This window comes from Aspergillus stella-maris (genome assembly GCF_047715825.1).
Source record: "Aspergillus stella-maris strain CBS 113639 unplaced genomic scaffold BDV14scaffold_46, whole genome shotgun sequence".
NCBI classification, from domain to species: domain Eukaryota; kingdom Fungi; phylum Ascomycota; class Eurotiomycetes; order Eurotiales; family Aspergillaceae; genus Aspergillus; species Aspergillus stella-maris.
Window position 1 is genome coordinate 219,277 of NW_027396840.1, and position 17,036 is coordinate 236,312.

Consider the following 17,036-nt stretch of genomic DNA (forward strand, 5'->3'; position numbering starts at 1 on the left):
CTGACGAAGTGAAGGGTTTCGTCATCAGCTGGGATATTCCGACAAACCACGCTTTGCTTTTTCCTGCTGAATTATGATTTATGCATCCTGCAAGCTTATGTCAGTTGGTGCCTTACACGTCAGACGCGGGGCCTGGTGCCTGGATCTTCTTCAGCTTGAGCACGCAACAATACCTTCGAGTGACCAAATACTTGCATTTCTGGATAAAATGTCCGATCGTCCGCAGTTCTTCGATAACAATCTCAAAGTTGCTGAGGTAGACGAGGCAAGTCTGCGTCAATCGCTTGATGACCTCCGAAATGCGGTCTTGAAGGGCGTCAATATCATCGAAGCAGGCGATCCAGCGACTGGAGAGTACGATGGACGAGGTATATTTACTGGAGAGCTAGGTACCTATCATTTTTAAACAATGCACCACCCATAACGAGCAGGTCTAACTATTCTTTATCAGGAGTGGCGGTCGCATATCTCCGTCTAGCCCAGCAAGCCACGGCGCTGTCAGAACAAGAGAAAGACTTGCCAGACTTTCAGTCCCTGGCCAACGCAAGAACCCTGGAAGCAGGGCCGGATATACCCCTACGGATCGGTGGTCTCTCGCCACTACCATCGAAGTCGCCCATCGCCGCCGTTGCGCTGCGCATGCTGCACCAATCTACCAATGGCATTAAGGCATCCGGTTTTGAAATTGACATCGCCTATTTGAACGATGCTATTAACCTTGCATTTAGTCACGGCCCGACTGCTCACTATCATGGTCATGACCTCGGCGCGGATGAGGTACTCTTTGGTCGCGCCGGGCTACTCTGGACGCTCCTGAATATTAGGACTAGACTCCCTGATTTCGGACCAACGCAGCAACAACATCTACAGACAGTATTGAGAAGAATACCGGATCTCGCCAGTACAATCTTGGAAGCGGGTAGGCAAGGCGCTGCTGAGCATGTTGGTAACCATGGGGAAGATGATGCATTTCCCCTAATGTGGCCGTGGCTCCCTGGCCATCATGGGATTGGATGGTAAGTGACATTATGAAGAGACTAATTGGATTATACTGAGCTTCCTCAATAGGGCACATGGATTGAGTATAGACCCTCGTTATTCGCCATGATTAGTGCTAATCTCAACAGCTGGAATAATCCCAATCCTTCTCGCCTGTCGCCCGGAGGAGCTAACAACAGGATCGCACAATCATCTGAACGAGATCGGCGGCACTGTCACGGCACTGTGCAAAATCTGCATCGCTCATGGCGGACATCTCCCAACAGCGATCCCTCCAAAAGGCTCGTCTTTGAAGCGGGAACAACCCCTCGTACAAATCTGCCATGGTGCTCCAGCCCTCCTAGGACTTCTCAGCGTCGTCTTGAAAAACACCGATCTGGTTCTCAATCACTGGACACCGGAGTGGGATACCGCTATCTGTCTAGCCACCGATCGCGTTTGGGAGGAAGGTCTCCTATCCAAAGGCGGTGGTCTCTGTCATGGTATAGCAGGTAACGCGTGGCCGTTGTTGATGTTGCATGATGCTATTGAGGATAATGACCAGGCGATCAACCAGGCGAGAGCTAAGCATTCGGCATCCGGCACAGAGTGTCCCTCTGCAGATGAACTCCTCGGTAAAGCGCTCGCGATGCTCCTCCATGCGCGAGAGACAAAGCCTTATAACACTTCTGGCTCCGGTCCTTATGATTATCGCCTGCCGGATCATCCGTTTTCTCTCTTCGAGGGTCTCGCGGGGACAGTGTGCACCTGGGCTGAAGCGTGTGTGGTTATTCTGGCGAAGCTGAGGAAGATGGAGGTTGGTGATGGTTTTGTTCTAGATAAAGTGTTCCAGGGGTATGAGAAACAGATCTTGGGTTTCCCTTGCTTGGGCGGGAATGGTGCAATGGGCGTTCTTTGATATAGTCTATTGATACTTGTCCCACCTTTATTGAACAAGAAAAGAGATAAACGACCAACCCCAATTTCTGAATTGATCGGCAACTCCTTGCTCTGGGGATACGTAGTCTACAATTGTTAACCCAATCCGAAACCCCATTGCTCTGAGTATACTGTAGATATTGAACTAGATAAGTATAAGAAATACCCCTCAAGCGATTCCATACACAAGGTCCTGAATTTATTCTAGATGATTGATACCCATCAAACGTTCCGTGACTGCGGTTCAGCAAGTCGTAGCATAGTAGTACTGTATATACGCAGATAGTATTGCATATACACGTGCATATTGAGAGGAAATCTGGCGAAAACATAGATTATCAATGCATGCTCTGTAGTAATAGTATAATGTAGGAGTTCAAAATATATAGATCTATTGCACCTTGAAACGAGATAAAGCCTAGGAATTGTTGAGCAGGTTTGTAATTCCAGGCAGAACATAAGGAACGTACAGGTAAAGGGTCATAATCCGTCAATGCACGCTACATATATCTCCACCTCATACAACCGAAAAAGTCAAACAACCTCCCTTGCTATCAAAAAAACAACCACCCGATTGCTGGAAAATGGTTCTATAGTCACGCTCTGGTACTGGCGCCCTCCCCCTCCCCGCCCCCCATTTCCTTCGCCCTCCCCTTAGCCCCCTTCCCAACCCACCCCAACTCCATCTCCAACTCAGCCAACTTAATAAATTCCCCTTGCTCGCGATTCGCACTCGCGAACGTCCCATCACGAACTGAGCTCGGGTCAGGGACATTCGAATTCCTATTCCTCACGCCAGGACCAAGTGCGTATCGATGCTGATGCTGCTGGGCATGGTCGCGCCCCTGGTCATGGACGCCACCACTTCCACTATGCCAAGGCCCCGACGATCCAGCGCCGGAGGAGGCCTTCGTGTAGCAGAGTCTGTGTTTGGCGAACTTGAAGAATGCTCTTATACCTGGCATGCAGGCGCATATTATGGACAGGTTCACTTCCGTTAGGGACCAGATTGCTACTGTTGTTATGTCGCCTAAATAGTGTAGCATATCTTCGTTAGACTGGAACTTTGTAAATGGGGAGCTGGAGGAAAGGGTGGGTATACCTACGCGTTGGGTTATGCCTAATATCAAACCGCAGACAGGCGAGGAGACGAAGGATCGCGACGACAGCAGCTCTGCACCCATGCACCCATTATTAGCATATCCCAGACCAACCCGATCCCAAATGGAGAAAGAAAAGCAGAGCAAAACATACACAATCCAGACGGCAAACATAGCACAAACACCCCCCTTTCTCGCCCAAGGGATCTGCATCCTAAGTAACGTCGGCAAGGGCAGAACCATTATGACCACATCAAGCAAAACGTTGACAACCGAGTGCGCTAGAAGCGGTGTGCCCCATTGTCTACAGCTCCCACTGTGTTCACGATCCCAGTATGTCCACGAGTAACTGACAGGCGTGCACTGGAAGATATTTGCGAAGAGGAGCGCGATGCCCCAGAGCGTCACGAAGGCGAGGGTTATTTTTGTGATTAGTTGGAAGCGCTCGGAGGGGAAAACGCGGAGGAAAAGGAGGAGCATGGATATTTTGGTTAGGGCTGTGCTGGCGACGTAGAGGACTTGTTCGAGGTAGAAGAGCTGTTTTCATTGTTGGTTTAGGCGATTGGGTTGCATGGGTTGGGCCACGGGGATCAAGTTACATACGAGGAGGATATCCGTTATCTGTGGGAACGGGACAAACCAGATATCTTTTCCTAGTCCGATGCTGGGATCTGGAAACCTAACGTCAGCGCCTCCTCAGGCCCGCTCGCACAAATCGGAAGGTTGGGAGACTGACAAATGAATCCTATCACAGACATGGCGGTCTCAACTCCCTGCGCCCAATGTCAGATATCCATCCAGGCTTCCATTACCTCACGGGAAGTAAGGTAAACTCACCATCGACAACATGATAGCCACATCATCAAGCCCAAGAGTAGACCCCATAACTCTCCCGACAACCCGAATCGTTACCGCAATACTAGCCAGCGCAAAGCCAGCGCCGAGCACGGAGATCAAAGCTGTAGTATCATCCTTGACCGGGTATTGGCACGTCGCGTAGAGATAGTTCATTCCTCCTGCACCGGACGTCAGTCGCCAGGAGTAAAGGATTGTCGCGGGGTACAAGTAGGCATACGGAGAACGTCCTTAATTCCACAAGCCTCCCATCCACAATTCTGTATATCCAAGATCAATGGCACATTTGTGCAGACGCAGGTGTAGTCTTCCCATGTTGAGCACGATGAGCCGGGGATGGATTGTACCAGACAGGTTTGCTGGTCAGCGAACGTTATGTTAGCTTGACGATCAATCCTCCATGTAAGAAAAAGCCATAACATACCGCACAAGCAGGGTTCGTCGCCATTGAACCTCACACAGCACTACACCCGTAAGAGAGAAGAGCTAGTGACAGTTATAATCCCGATCTCATCATTCAAAAAAAAGAAAACAAAGTCAATGTAGCAGGGCAAATGCGCGAACCGGTGGACACAAAAAACTTTAAAAAGCATTTCAAAGACCAGGGTTCCTGCAAATGCAGACGCAGTCAGTAGCAGAGTCAGTAGTAGGAACAGACGGAGTCCAATCCGGTCCAGACTCCAGATCAGAATAAACCTTGCAGCAAATTATTCCCTCAGCCCACAATTATTCTAGAACGAACAGAAGAGATAGGGCCAGCGGTTAATCTAGGTTCCATTCAAGGTTACGGGGATCGCCGCATCCGATACCCCCACCCCAGCTTGAACCGTTGGATGTACGTTACACATTCCGATTCTTCCGTGGTCTGTATCTTGGAACTGACGACTTAGCAAATTAGGAGGTACGGTATTCTAGCGCTGAGCTAACCCTGATTCTCTGGGCAGACGCCACAGTACTTTTTTTCCCGGAGATGCCCCAGCCAGTCAGGGCAGCGGGTATCCCAACAAAGAAAGCCAAATGGCGCGGCGAGACCGACCAACAGAACCAAAAATGATTAATCAAGCAGCTATTGTTTCAAGATACAGAGGGTTGCATTCGATCGCGGCATTGTATATTGATGGCTGACGAATAAATTGAAGTTACACTAAAGTCAGGCAGCAATATGACTTTCAAACTCAACAACCGGCATGGCAGCTGCGACGCACAGTCGATCCGGTTCGCGGTCGCCGTTGGGCGCAAGGTTCAAACAAAGAAAGTAAAACAAGCCTGCATTGGCACCGCTGTAGACTTCTACTTGAGGAAATTCAGTGACGCCCATGCTGGCTTAGTTGTGATCGATCAACGGAGCTATAAAGGCGCTACGATCCTCCTGTGGTAAGGCAATCAATCGCGGCGGTAACGGCTATCTTGTCCTTCTTTATGCCTCACTCTGCAAACCTCCTTCTTTGGTGCGCGATTTACCAGGCTGAATGATGAGGATATTACACTGACTCGCATCGCTGAATCCCGCTCTTGGGCTGCGAAATGCAGCGACCAGACCCAGGAACCTGGTTCGCCTCGGATGATCCAGAACATGATCTGGCGTCGCCTTCTCGCATAGGTAAAGAACAGTCTACTCACTCCTGTTCTTGATGATGAGTCCTGGAAGTGACACGTTCGTCGCTATTATCCCTTTTCCACATCGATATGATATGATCTGGAGTCCAGCAAGGCGGCCTTTCAAACCGCCATGCTCACCCCGTCCCGTCGGATAGTAGCATGCAGTATAACGCGGAGTCTCAGTATGTTTTGCACCGACCGACCCAGCAGCCTGGTTCGCCCTTGTCCAGGACGCTGAATCCTCCCACAGCGTATCGCGTATAGACGGCATATCCCTTTATTTGGTCATTCGACCGAGCCTTGGAATAACGGCGTGGCTACCAAGGTCCATGCCTTTCTTCTGCCCGAATGAATATACCTCAATCGTGCGCGAATTACCCCACGGTCCTCCCCATAGGGCATCAAACTGACTCGCATCACTGACCCGTCCCTCCTATCGTCAGGGGTAGCCGCCCGACCCAGTAACATGGTTCAGCCCTGTCTAACTCACGGCTTTCGGCTTCACTGTCGCAAATATACGGCCTTTAACCTGCATCAGGCAATGCCCCGAGTCTTGGAAATAACGGTGATCTGCTCGGACATGGTATTCCTCGCGGTTAAGTTTATCACTATCAGGGGTTGTCATGGTCACCCCACTGGTGCTCACGCTCTAATTTCGAGGTCGGCGGGTGCCGTGGTGCGCTTAATATGTACAGTCGAAGTAACAGTGCAGCGCCAGCCATGGACGGGGGACTCTGATATGATGAGCGCCATGAGGTGGCGCGGACGCTGCGCGTGAAAGTCTTGTGTTTGGCCCAACGGAGTAATTGGCGAATGAGTTTTCCCCAGAAAGCGAGCAGGGATAAGGCAAAGTTGGTCATGGAATGTATATACACAAATGGGGCGCGAGAGCACAGTCCTTTCGGTCTAAGACGGGATGCCATTTCGGTTCCTCTATTGCTCGAGTGGAGCGCGGTAGACAGCGATCATCCATACCGTCTATAGTGTCGACCGGAGGTCGGTTGGGATCAATACCAAGGACCAGTGTGTCATAGCAACGTACTCGGTGGGCCAAATTAACAACCAAGCGCCGGTTTGCGGTTCGTAAGAGCACCATCATTCGATTCAACCTCGAGGTGATCGCAAAAATAAACTTAAGAGCGTCCATCCAACCTTCTGCAACATGATAAGATTCCCCTGTTCACGATTTGCACTTTGAAGCGTCGTTATCACGGACCGAGCCCTTACGGGCGAAGGAAGTCCACTCGGTCCCCCGGGCGTTCATTAGAGCCGCCATAGCGCTTTCGTAATCCCTTATACGTGCAGTGGAAGAAGGCCCAAATGCCCGGCATACAGACGCATTTTATTGAGAGAGGTAGTTCGACGAGGGACCAGCTAGCCATTCTGACAATGTCGTCTCCTGAGACGGGTTGTTAGTGCTGTTGTTAGGAAGTAGGGACGGGTAGAACGTACTTGTCGGGTTATCCCAGACATCAAAATCGTGTCCCGAGATTAGTCGACATAGGGTTAAACTTGTTGTCCTAGGTAAAGTTAGCATACCATCTAGGTAGGTGCTCAGGCTCAAGGAAGAAAGACACCGGGAGACCCACACAATATCAACGCCAAACATCAAACAAATGCCGACCTTCTTGAAGATTGAGAAATTCAGCCTCGCGAGAGTTGGCAGTGGAGAGTTGGCATTGGAAGACCAATAATTACAACATCAAGAATCATATTGTTGATAGCGTGAGTCCAAATATACGCGACTCGGTCAAAGCAGATACCCTCATGTTCGCCATCCCAACCAGTCCAGATATACTCGATCGGCTTACACCGGAAGCGAACGCTGACGAAGAATCCGATCCACCACAGAACTACGAAGACAAGGAGTGGTTTCGTGGCGAGGCGGAAACGATCATCTGGAAAAAGGCGGAGGAACAGCAGAAGCAGGGCGATTTGCTGAGATCTGTAGAGGCGATATAAAAACTCTCACACATGTAATATAGCTGTGTGAAGTAAGCACAGATTAAGATCACATTCATAGAAACGGGTAAGGAGGACGTACGAATAGGATTTTTGTGATGTTGTCGAATGGTATGAACCAGAGGTCGTTTCCCAAACCAAGATCATAACCTCTGGTAATGAGCGATGGGTTGAATGAAAGTAGACAGGGATAGAAAACTCACAAACAAGGGCTAATGCCGCCACTGCCAGCTCCGAAGCCTGCTCGGTTAGAAAGACCCCGGTATACTGCCTGGGTTCTGGGGACTTACCAACGCCAGAACGATGGTAAGATCATCAAAGGAGATTGTGGACAGCAAAAGGATAAAATAGAGGCTGAATGCGGGGGTCAGACCCATGCCAAAATGTCGATCGAGGGATCAAGCAATAGTGATCCTACTGGTTCATCATTGGGCCTGTCAGGGCTCGCAAAACGGCGCTCAGGCCCACAATGAAGGTAGACAACCAGTCAGGGGCCTCAGAAGACAGACAAAGAAAGTTAACATGGCCATTCAGGTCTCAAGAGCTGAATACGAGAGCTGATCAATCATTGATCACACAATGCAATAAAGGGGGCCGGACGGACTGGGTAGGGGAATAGGTAGCAGCGAAGCACGCTCTTCCCGGATAGATAACCAGGTTCTAAGCCGGGCATCGTTGGCTCCGTTTCCTACTCTTGTCTTTGTTTTGTCTGAGCTAGGTAGCGTTCAAGCGAGGCACATTTTCGAATCTAATAACTATTCGGCACAGTTGTACAGTTGTTGCTGACTCGCGCCAACCAATATGGGTGTTCGTCACCACATCAGTAGCCGGAGACAAACATGGCATTTATGACATCCCCGAACGAGAAAATGCACTCCTGGGCGAAGATCAATGCAAGGCATACCGAGGGAGGTTTGGGCTGTTTCTTGAACAGGTGTCTTATCAATGTCGCCCTCTCTCATCATCGCGAAAAGGTCATCCCGTTGCAAGCAATCATTCGCTGGATTGTAGAGGCAGAAGCTTCTGTAGTTCCGATAAAAAACCGTTGTGCGAGTTCAACTCCCTCCCTTATTTTCTCACTTTGGCCTCACAGCCTCAATCTCCTGCAATCGAATAAAATCTCCCTGTTCGCGATTCGCACTGCGAAATGTGTCGGATTGCACCGCGGCAAGTGATGGAACATTGCTGGGACGCCCGCTGGATGGCGAATCATCATAGACGGAGGCTTTATTTTGGAGCGTTTTGTACATGTAGTAGAAGAACGCACGGATGCCTGGCATACAGACGCACGTTATTGAGAGAGGAACTTCGATGAGCGACCAAGTGGCGAGGTTTACGATGGACTTTTCTGCGCCTATAGCGTTAGCTGCAAGAACATCTGGACACAGCAAGAGGTGAGATGGTATGGAAGTCGTACTTGTGGGGTTGTCCCTGATATCAAAGTTGTGTACAGCTATAAGACGGATTATAGAAACCGCGGTGACCCTGAGGCAGTAAAGTCAGCATACTGTCTATCAACCATCTTATTAGGTCAAGGGTCTATCGAACGGCGTGCTCACAGTATACCAACCGCAAACATCAAGCAGATTCCGATCTTCCTTCCAAGGGACAAATTCAACTTTATCAGCGTAGGCATTGGGAGGACTAGGATGACAACGTCCAGTATCATATTTGTACCGCCATGCGCCCAAACCAAAGTTACTTGGCCAAAGCATTTACCGCCACCTTCTTCCCCCTCCCACAAGTGCCAGAAATAGCTGAGGGGCCTACAGGTGAAGAGTAGCGCAAGGAGGAAGGCAAGACACCACGCCATGGTAAATACCAAAAGGAGCTTAGTTGTAAGACGGAACCTGTCGTCTGGGAATAGACGGAGAAGCAGAAAAAGCATGCATAACTTGGTGAAGGCGATCGAAACAACGTATAGGGTTTCCCCAACGAAGAACAACTGGGTCACATTAGATAAAGAACTCCGATTATTGAGATAGAAAGACAGAACGTTCGAACAGCAGATTCGTTATGTCTGAAAACGGGATCAGCCAAATATCCTTCCCCAGACCGCGGCTTATAGCTGGCTCAGTTAGTGATTTTATCATGACTGTAAACATAGTTTACCCACACACTAGACCGATGATAGATGCCGGAATCATAGCAAACTAGTAAAAAAAATTACTAGCCACGACAAGCAAATCTCATGATGCACACAGACCAAGAACAAGCAAGCAACCGCATCGTCGAGACCGAGCCTAGACCCAATGAGTCGGCCAGCAATGCGGAAGCCAACCGATAGGGTGGATGTCGTTATGCCAATGAGCAAGACGACATGATATAGCCCATTCGACCTCGTAATCGGGTAGTTACATGTGGCATAAAGATGCCTCATTGCCGCTGTTAGGTTAGAAAGAGGGGCCAACAGATGGCAGTGGAAGAACTCTTACTTAAGCTTTCTTTAGTGGTGCACGCATGCCAGGCACACTCCTGGATCTGGGAAAGAAGCTGCTCATTGGGGCATATGCAGCCAAATTCAAGCACTGACAAACAGCCTGATGAGGAAAGTGACTGTGCAAGGCACACACCCTAAGTTGCGTTAGTATGTTGACATGAAGTCACCAGCAGGAGGATCTGGAAACATACCGCACACGAAGGGATCTCTTCCATGGAACCGCCCTTTGCAACAAGCCGACGAAGGATCGAGTTATGGTGGCAACGCGATCTTCAAATACGAACACCAGGCGGAGGCCCAGACCGCGGCCAAGCAGACTGATTGATGAGATGGCCGATCCCGATCGGATCAGTAAGTCGCCTTCAAAGAAGAACAAAGAAAGTTAACATTGACCATTGAGCGCAGGGAAAGTTGAACTAAAGCCGAGTTGGAGGCATCCGATAAATGGTCAACAAACTTAATCAAGGGACGAAACGCCCAGGGCTGACCACACTGGATTTTCGCGCCGTTTTTGACAATACCCATTTAAGCAATTGGCACCCGCCTCTACCAATACATAAATTGCACCTCTCCTCGGTATCGGCCTATAGCTGAGCCTGCGCCGTCCCGCCGCAATGTTTAGACTTCTAGTCCCGTTTCGAGATATCTTACGGCCTAGGTATCTTCAGTGTCCCCGATCCCTTCACCAGCAAAGGAAAGAAATCTACTCCAAGAGGGTTTACTCTGAACAGTAACACTCTATTTCGTCTTTTTGGTATCGCAGTCGTATCTATCGTTTGTCGATGTGGCCATTGCCCGCCTCCGACCGTCGACAGTTAGTTGTCCAATCCAGGGCACTGCTCGCTGGTCTCAGAGGTAATCTCGCTGTACGGCGCAGGGTCCGTCCAAATCAGATTGTAGCTATACAGTCAGCACTGGCGATCTTTTAAAACACCATCAAGATAACGAACCTATCGTCAGGATACTCAGGCGCATTATCCATCCCAAGCTCCTCAACAATATCCGTCAATGCGTCGTGCTCCCAGCAAATCAGGATATTGCCATCGCCATCATAATCATCCACCGCATCCTTAACGCACTCCGGGTCGTCGCGATCGCACGATATATCGACTTCCAGACCGAGGTCATCCGCCAACGGTTTGACAGTGAGGTATGGACGATTTCGTTTGCCACCTACACATCTCAGTAAGCTGTTGACGTTATTGTGAGGTTGGCGGGACGTACTCTCTTTCGGCGTCATGGCCATAATATACCCGATATTGTACTCCGACGAAGCACCAAACACTTGACGGACACACTGCGCGCGGTCTTCACCTTGGGCACTCAACCCCGTCCCGCCGTCATCAGGTTTTTCTCCATGTCGAATAAGGTATACCGTGGGATCAGCGACGACCAGCGTGCTAGCGGCGAGAAGAGCGACAGAGAGAAGAGTAGAATACATTGTGACGGACAAGAAACAACTAAATGATTGCAATGCTTGTCGACAACAAGCACCAGGCCCTGCTTTATACACCTCTCACCACCCCCACGAGGTAGGAAAGCATGCAAGGATGTAACCACCTCGAGGATGATCAGTATAGCTAGCTGCTGATCAGGGCAACTGACGTGATTGGTCAGCGAGCGCACGTGGTGGAATGAAGCGATGACTTTCTTCAACAAATTCTCCACAACTAAAGGATCAGGAAGCCAGTTTCAGATCCTGACCGTGTTGGTTTCTGGAGATCTTCTTGGCTGATTGTCTCTGCGGGGTGGTTGTCTTGCAGAAGCGATGTTACTGCGGAGGACCTTGGGCGCGAATGCTCGGCCACTGTGTACCGAGCTTCAAGGCACATGGTCTATCTAGCCCTGCAGGGCGCATGACGGGTTATCCTGGAGAGAACTATTCTTTGGACATGAGTCGTGTGGATGATGGGGAGATGTGGTCACTCATCAAACATTCTACTCCATCGGTGTCCCCGAAGCTCCTTGCTTTGCTTTCTATGACAATAATCAACCCCTCGCCACATCTCGACCGACATTCCACGCCAAATCGAGCAGACAATCCGGGCGCTAGATCTTACGTTCTATCTTTGTTGTCGTGTCAGCCGCTCGCTCGTATACTGCGCATTTAACATCAAATCTACGTAGTCACGGCCCTGACGTGCTGCTTGCACTGTACCGGCTATTGCCTATGGAAGTACACTACTAATACTCAACTCAGCTCGCTCCATGAAATATATATAAGTCAATGTATGGAGCTTATCTTCCCGAGCAGTGGAGTCAACCAACTAGACGGCCTGCGCCCTTGGCTCCTAGCATACCTATGGATTCAAGCTCCAGCCTCAGCCTCGGCACCACAAATGACGAATGAGGAGACGCGTCCCATGCCCTTCATTATAGGTTATAAAACATAAACCAGCCGCAATACGTACTACTATTCGGGTTCTACTGTATACAGAAGATCATGACCCTCACTCGCAGTTTACCAAACAACCCCTCCCCCACCGTCCGATCATGCGACACTCTCTCCCTGCTCCCTCCGTCTCTGGGATTGAACAATTCTTGTCAATTGTACACTCGTCGCCTGAGTATCCAAGATGTATGCAGAGGTAAATATTACAATACAATGGAAGAGGGGTCGGGCAGCCAGACGTTTCTACGTCGCTTTTGATCATCCTATACAAAGGAATATACATTTACACGTGCACTCCCCAAGCCAGCAATGCTTGAAGATACATAGACGCTGTTTGTCGCACCAAACATCCCATAAGCTAGTACGAAGTGTTCAGAAACAGTCAGGTGCCGATGGCCACTCCTCTTTAATAGACATGTCTTTTTTTTGAGAAGCTGCGCAGCCATCCCAAGCACAGAGGCAGCATGCTTTTCCCTAGGAAGTTGCGCATCAGCAGCTGGACATTACTTTCTCTATGGATTAGGAAGGCATGGCCTAAGGCGCTGGTCGTGCCTTTCTTTATCAGAAACAATCAAGTGTCATGTATCAGAGGAAGGAGCGACCAGCGAATGTAAAATGGAAGGAGCGATGGACGGCCGGGAGATAAACGAGGTAGGTGCGTTTGAGATGGATCCATACCTACCTTACCCTCCCATCGATGACACTCCATTTCCACTCTCGATTATGATCGATTTCATTTCTCCCACCAAAGATCTGACGACCGGGCATGGCTGGCGCTCTTGGAGGGGCTTTTAGGTGCTGTGTAAACTCACACTGGTCGGGACATACTTCCATGTCGCAACGCCTAGTCAAGGATGACTACATGGATACTCTGTCCGTCCGGGGGTGAGTTCCTGGCCATAAAAACATCTAGTGCGAACACAATTTTCTGGCCGAGGGATCTTGGAGATGATTTTTGCCTTGTCCTTTTCTAACATCCCGAGTCTTTTCCGCATCCACAACTGGCGTAGTTACTCGACAAACGCAACAGTCTGTATAACCAACAAAAACGCACTCCACTGTACAGCGGTTGGCCACAAACAGACGCAAGATGACAAGCGGGAGTGTTTTCCTCGGAGAAATATACATTGCCATCTTTTTCTTTTTTTTAGAGCAATGCGATACATGGGCTGGCAAGAATGCACTCCTTCAATCTTGCAAATACTTATACGGACTGTTGGAAAACGATTTCTGTCGAAAGGCTCTAGCGAGCAGAAATGACAACTTTGATATCATTAAATAGACAGCCGCCCGCGGTTCAAATGTTTTGCACCCTCCTGCGCCAAGGCGCACCCGACATTACTCGCCAATCGAGATCCGGTAGATCGCCGTTGAGCCTAGCAGAACGTTACCAACGAGAAGCATTGAAAGCAGATGACGATACCTTGCAGAGAATCTGGGAGTTACTCCAAACCCCTCCCAAATCGATAAAAGATGTGCCGCTGGACAAAGCACAGCCAATTGTAGCCGACAGCACCAACTACTACGCTCGTCGCATTCCCGCGCGATGTGTAAAGTGCGAGTGCCCGCTGTCAAATACATAGGGGAATTCATTTCGCCTGAAACTTGGTTGAAGTCACGCGACGACTATTGCGTGGAATGTAGAGCGTTTTCTAGTGAGCCATTTCGCGCCATGCCTGGTCAACAGGCGAATGAGCCACGGCCCAGAAGGTCTCATATTCCACCATGGCAATATCGTGGACACCGATCAGATACAAGGTACGATGCCCGCTTGCCACGTTAGCTACAGGACATACTTGGGCCTCATAATAATTCATGCGGATGCTGCTCGTGGAGAAGTAATTTTTGTATTGTCTGAATAGCAGGTAGTCTAACTTGCCTTGGATTCAGCACCCTCGTACCCTAACCACGTACCCCAAATGTCGCCAATTCCTCAAGTATGGCAAATGCATGAATTGGAGTAGATCCCGATAACAGTCTGATAAGCGTTCCTACCCCAAATAATTGAAAAATACAGCGTACGCACTGCATCCCTTGCAGTCAGCATTCCTCATAGCGGCCCACAATGTCGTGCTAATCGCAACATCAACCGGCCGCCGAGTCAGACTCTCTCTCACCACTCACCATTCACCACTCGTTTTTGAGCCTGAAACCTCCAAAAACGAATAGAATTGCACCATGGGCCTCCCCGCATTGATTCACTACTTATTGCTGATAAACGGCGACTTGGGGCCCAAGGCGCGGTTGACGCAAACAAATACCAGGGATTGCAACCAAGGAAGTACCAGCAATGGCAGCACCGACCATCAAGAGCGCGGTGGTTACGCAGACGGAGCTCCAGCTCCCACTCCAGACTCCTTCCAACGGAGTTCAGTTGGAGGTCAGACCAGAACAACCTCAACCCCAACCCCAACCAGCAGCACAACCGGCCACCGGGCCACAGCCTAAATTCGAACTTGGATCCGGTGAAAAGAATCGCCCAGTATTCCAAATAGAAGAACACCCAATCGACCAAGTCCGACCTATCAAGGTTGGTGTTATTGGTGGTGGATTGTCCGGAATTACAGCTGGGGTTCTTTTACCGGCAAAATTGCCAGGGTTGGATTTGAGGATTTATGATAAGAATGCGGATTTGGTATGTGCCCCCTCTACCCTTTATTTCCCTCCAGAACAGGAAAACTTTCCAGATGCTGAGTAATATTTGTGTATATGCAGGGCGGCACCTGGTTCGAAAACACATACCCCGGCGTGCGCTGCGACATCCCCGCACACGTGTACCAAAGTAACTTCTCCCCCAATACTCAATGGACCGAGGAATTCGCCCAGGGCTCCGAGATAAGAGATTACTGGCAATCCGTGGCACGGAAGTACGACGTCTACAAATACGTCCGCGCGCAGCATAAAGTCGAGCGTGCGGAATGGATTAGTGAACTCGGGAAATGGAGGGTAGAAGTTCGCGATCTGAAGAACGACACTGTTTACGATGAGGAACTTGATGTTCTTCTTAATGCGATTGGGCACTTTAATGCGTGGAAATTGCCCGATTATCCTGGGATAAAGGATTTCAGGGGGCCGCTGTTCCATTCGAGTAATTGGGATCATGGAGTTGATATCAGTGGTAAACGCGTCGCACTGATCGGGAACGGGGCGTCGGGGTTACAGGTTTTACCGTCTATTCAGCCTACCGCAGCGCGCGTCGACCATTACGCAAGGAATCGGACTTGGATCGCGGATTCGTTTGGGACTGTTGGTGTGCGACGCCTCGAACCGAATTATATCCCGCAGCAACAGATTGAGTCTTTCGAGGACCCGGATACGTACCTCGCCTACCGCAAGTCCGTTGAAAGTGGTTACTTCAGTCGGTTTGGTGCAATCTTCAAGGATAGTCCCATTAACGCGAATCTGCGCGAGCAATGGACGGAACTCATGCTGCGACGCGTGAAAGAGAAACCTGAGTTAGCGGAAAAAATCATCCCTGACTTCCCTCCCAATTGTCGACGACCTACACCGGGCCCAGGATATTTGGAAGCCCTAACGAAGCCAAACGTCGAGTATATCCAAACGCACATATCCCACTTTACACCATCTTCAATCGTCACCACCGACGGTGTGGAAAAAGAAGTCGACGTCGTCATTTGTTCAACAGGCGCAAACGTCGATCACGCGCCTCCCTTCCCCATCATCGCAAACGATCTAAACCTCCAAGCCGCCTGGAAACACGATGGGTATTTCGGATTCCCCTACAATTATCTCGGAGTGGCTACACCGGGCTTCCCAAACCTCCTATGGATAGGCGGGCCCAATGCCACCGGCCACGGAGGCAGCGTGCCAAACAGCATCGAGAATCAAATCGTTTACATTGCAAAGATAATCCGAAAATTCCGCTCTCAAGGAATCAAATCTTTCTCACCCAGCAAAGCCGCAACAGACGATTTCATCGAATACAGTGACACTTTCTTCCCGCGCACCGTGTGGACGGAGAATTGTTCATCCTGGTATAACGGTGGAAGACCGGGTGCTCGAATCCATGGTCTTTTTCCAGCCAGTGCGGCGAGTTTGAATTATATTCGACGGGATCCGAGATGGGAGGATTTTGAGTGGGAGTATAATAGTGAGAGTGGGAATCGGTTTGCTTGGTTTGGGAATGGGTGGACTACTCGCGAGAACTCGGAGGGGGCGGATTTGACGGGGCATCTCAAGAGGCCGGGGGATATTGATTTGGCGACTTATTTGGAGACGTGGGTTGATGTATAGCTTCTTTATTATTTGTTGTGACTTGAGCATATATAGAACTTCAATTTATCCTTGATCTCCTCCTATACCAAATCTACTTTTTCTACTAATGGTCAGAGGTGACAACTACGATCCATGAAACGCTCTAGATGAAAAATCATTCATAGATCTATTCTGCTGTACGAACATCCAAGCTAAATCACAGGCAATTTATCACTGAATGTCTCCAGGATGCGTCTTGTCCATGACTACGGTAACCAGAGCCAACCCGTAGTCTCGTGCCTACCATTGTGCATAACTAGCTAGGTACATAAGTATCTACAGAGTATTGCTAACGCCGATAAACCTGGGTATCGCCGAATACCCCTCCAACGCAATCCAAAAATACGCAAAAACGAGGGGCAGTTGCGCTTGCAGTGCATGACGAATATGCGGATGCGATTGCGCCACGGCCGGTGGGAGGCGCGTCGAATATATTGGCACAGACCAGCTTTTACGGTGTTGGGGTAGATCTGATTGGTCATCGTTCAGGAAGTTG

At 49.7% G+C, this 17,036-nt stretch overlaps 7 protein-coding genes across 7 annotated transcripts; 2 read left to right on the top strand and 5 right to left on the bottom strand.

Moving 5' to 3' along the window:
• Positions 1 to 161: 161 nt before the first annotated feature.
• On the top strand, positions 162 to 2,016 carry BDV14DRAFT_177565 (lanthionine synthetase C family protein). Its single transcript, XM_073769438.1, has 4 exons — positions 162 to 389; positions 452 to 1,016; positions 1,069 to 1,082; positions 1,128 to 2,016. The coding sequence occupies exons 1-4, from the start codon at positions 209 to 211 to the stop codon at positions 1,895 to 1,897; spliced, it is 1,530 nt and encodes a 509-aa protein (XP_073625912.1). The 5' UTR covers positions 162 to 208; the 3' UTR covers positions 1,898 to 2,016.
• A 497-nt stretch (positions 2,017 to 2,513) lies between these two features.
• Positions 2,514 to 4,320, bottom strand: BDV14DRAFT_202392 (CFEM domain-containing protein; the record flags this gene model as incomplete). The annotated part of the gene is made up of 8 exons (XM_073774028.1): positions 2,514 to 2,947; positions 3,024 to 3,091; positions 3,172 to 3,554; positions 3,621 to 3,688; positions 3,754 to 3,790; positions 3,855 to 4,033; positions 4,093 to 4,231; positions 4,297 to 4,320. 8 exons carry the CDS (start codon positions 4,318 to 4,320, stop codon positions 2,514 to 2,516), a joined length of 1,332 nt encoding a protein of 443 aa, XP_073625913.1.
• Positions 4,321 to 5,981: 1,661 nt separating this feature from the next.
• BDV14DRAFT_97127 (uncharacterized protein) lies at positions 5,982 to 6,544 on the bottom strand. Its single transcript, XM_073777940.1, has one exon. The coding sequence runs from the start codon at positions 6,392 to 6,394 to the stop codon at positions 6,083 to 6,085; it is 312 nt and encodes a 103-aa protein (XP_073625914.1). The 5' UTR covers positions 6,395 to 6,544; the 3' UTR covers positions 5,982 to 6,082.
• Positions 6,545 to 6,694: 150 nt separating this feature from the next.
• BDV14DRAFT_202393 (uncharacterized protein) lies at positions 6,695 to 9,102 on the bottom strand (the record flags this gene model as incomplete). Its single annotated transcript, XM_073774029.1, has 5 exons — positions 6,695 to 6,870; positions 6,924 to 6,991; positions 8,514 to 8,787; positions 8,851 to 8,918; positions 8,993 to 9,102. The coding sequence occupies 5 exons, from the start codon at positions 9,100 to 9,102 to the stop codon at positions 6,695 to 6,697; spliced, it is 696 nt and encodes a 231-aa protein (XP_073625915.1).
• Positions 9,103 to 9,403: 301 nt separating this feature from the next.
• BDV14DRAFT_177574 (CFEM domain-containing protein) lies at positions 9,404 to 10,100 on the bottom strand. Its single transcript, XM_073769439.1, has 4 exons — positions 10,065 to 10,100; positions 9,869 to 10,007; positions 9,550 to 9,818; positions 9,404 to 9,501 (listed from the first exon to the last, which is right to left on the bottom strand). The coding sequence occupies exons 1-3, from the start codon at positions 10,086 to 10,088 to the stop codon at positions 9,577 to 9,579; spliced, it is 405 nt and encodes a 134-aa protein (XP_073625916.1). The 5' UTR covers positions 10,089 to 10,100; the 3' UTR covers positions 9,404 to 9,501; positions 9,550 to 9,576.
• A 291-nt stretch (positions 10,101 to 10,391) lies between these two features.
• On the bottom strand, positions 10,392 to 11,410 carry BDV14DRAFT_97137 (putative phosphoglycerate mutase family protein). The gene is made up of 3 exons (XM_073777941.1): positions 11,098 to 11,410; positions 10,824 to 11,046; positions 10,392 to 10,773 (listed from the first exon to the last, which is right to left on the bottom strand). The coding sequence occupies exons 1-3, from the start codon at positions 11,312 to 11,314 to the stop codon at positions 10,689 to 10,691; spliced, it is 525 nt and encodes a 174-aa protein (XP_073625917.1). The 5' UTR covers positions 11,315 to 11,410; the 3' UTR covers positions 10,392 to 10,688.
• Positions 11,411 to 13,937: 2,527 nt separating this feature from the next.
• Positions 13,938 to 16,519, top strand: BDV14DRAFT_210264 (flavin-containing monooxygenase; the record flags this gene model as incomplete). The annotated part of the gene is made up of 3 exons (XM_073775853.1): positions 13,938 to 13,944; positions 14,563 to 14,900; positions 14,981 to 16,519. The coding sequence occupies 3 exons, from the start codon at positions 13,938 to 13,940 to the stop codon at positions 16,517 to 16,519; spliced, it is 1,884 nt and encodes a 627-aa protein (XP_073625918.1).
• Between the last annotated feature and the right edge of the window lie 517 nt (positions 16,520 to 17,036).

Coding starts and splice junctions, on each gene's coding strand:
- BDV14DRAFT_177574 (XM_073769439.1), bottom strand. CDS start 10,088: ATGGAAGAGATCCCTTCGTGTGCG. Junction 10,008..10,064: donor AAGAGATCCCTTCGTGTGCG/GTATGTTTCCAG, acceptor AACGCAACTTAG/GGTGTGTGCCTTGCACAGTC. Junction 9,819..9,868: donor CACCACTAAAGAAAGCTTAA/GTAAGAGTTCTT, acceptor CTAACCTAACAG/CGGCAATGAGGCATCTTTAT.
- BDV14DRAFT_177565 (XM_073769438.1), top strand. CDS start 209: ATGTCCGATCGTCCGCAGTTCTTCGATAACAATCTCAAAGTTGCTGAG. Junction 390..451: donor TATATTTACTGGAGAGCTAG/GTACCTATCATT, acceptor ATTCTTTATCAG/GAGTGGCGGTCGCATATCTC.
- BDV14DRAFT_97127 (XM_073777940.1), bottom strand. CDS start 6,394: ATGGCATCCCGTCTTAGACCGAAAGGACTGTGCTCTCGCGCCCCATTT.
- BDV14DRAFT_97137 (XM_073777941.1), bottom strand. CDS start 11,314: ATGTATTCTACTCTTCTCTCTGTCGCTCTTCTCGCCGCTAGCACGCTG. Junction 11,047..11,097: donor GGCCATGACGCCGAAAGAGA/GTACGTCCCGCC, acceptor TGAGATGTGTAG/GTGGCAAACGAAATCGTCCA. Junction 10,774..10,823: donor CCTGAGTATCCTGACGATAG/GTTCGTTATCTT, acceptor CTGACTGTATAG/CTACAATCTGATTTGGACGG.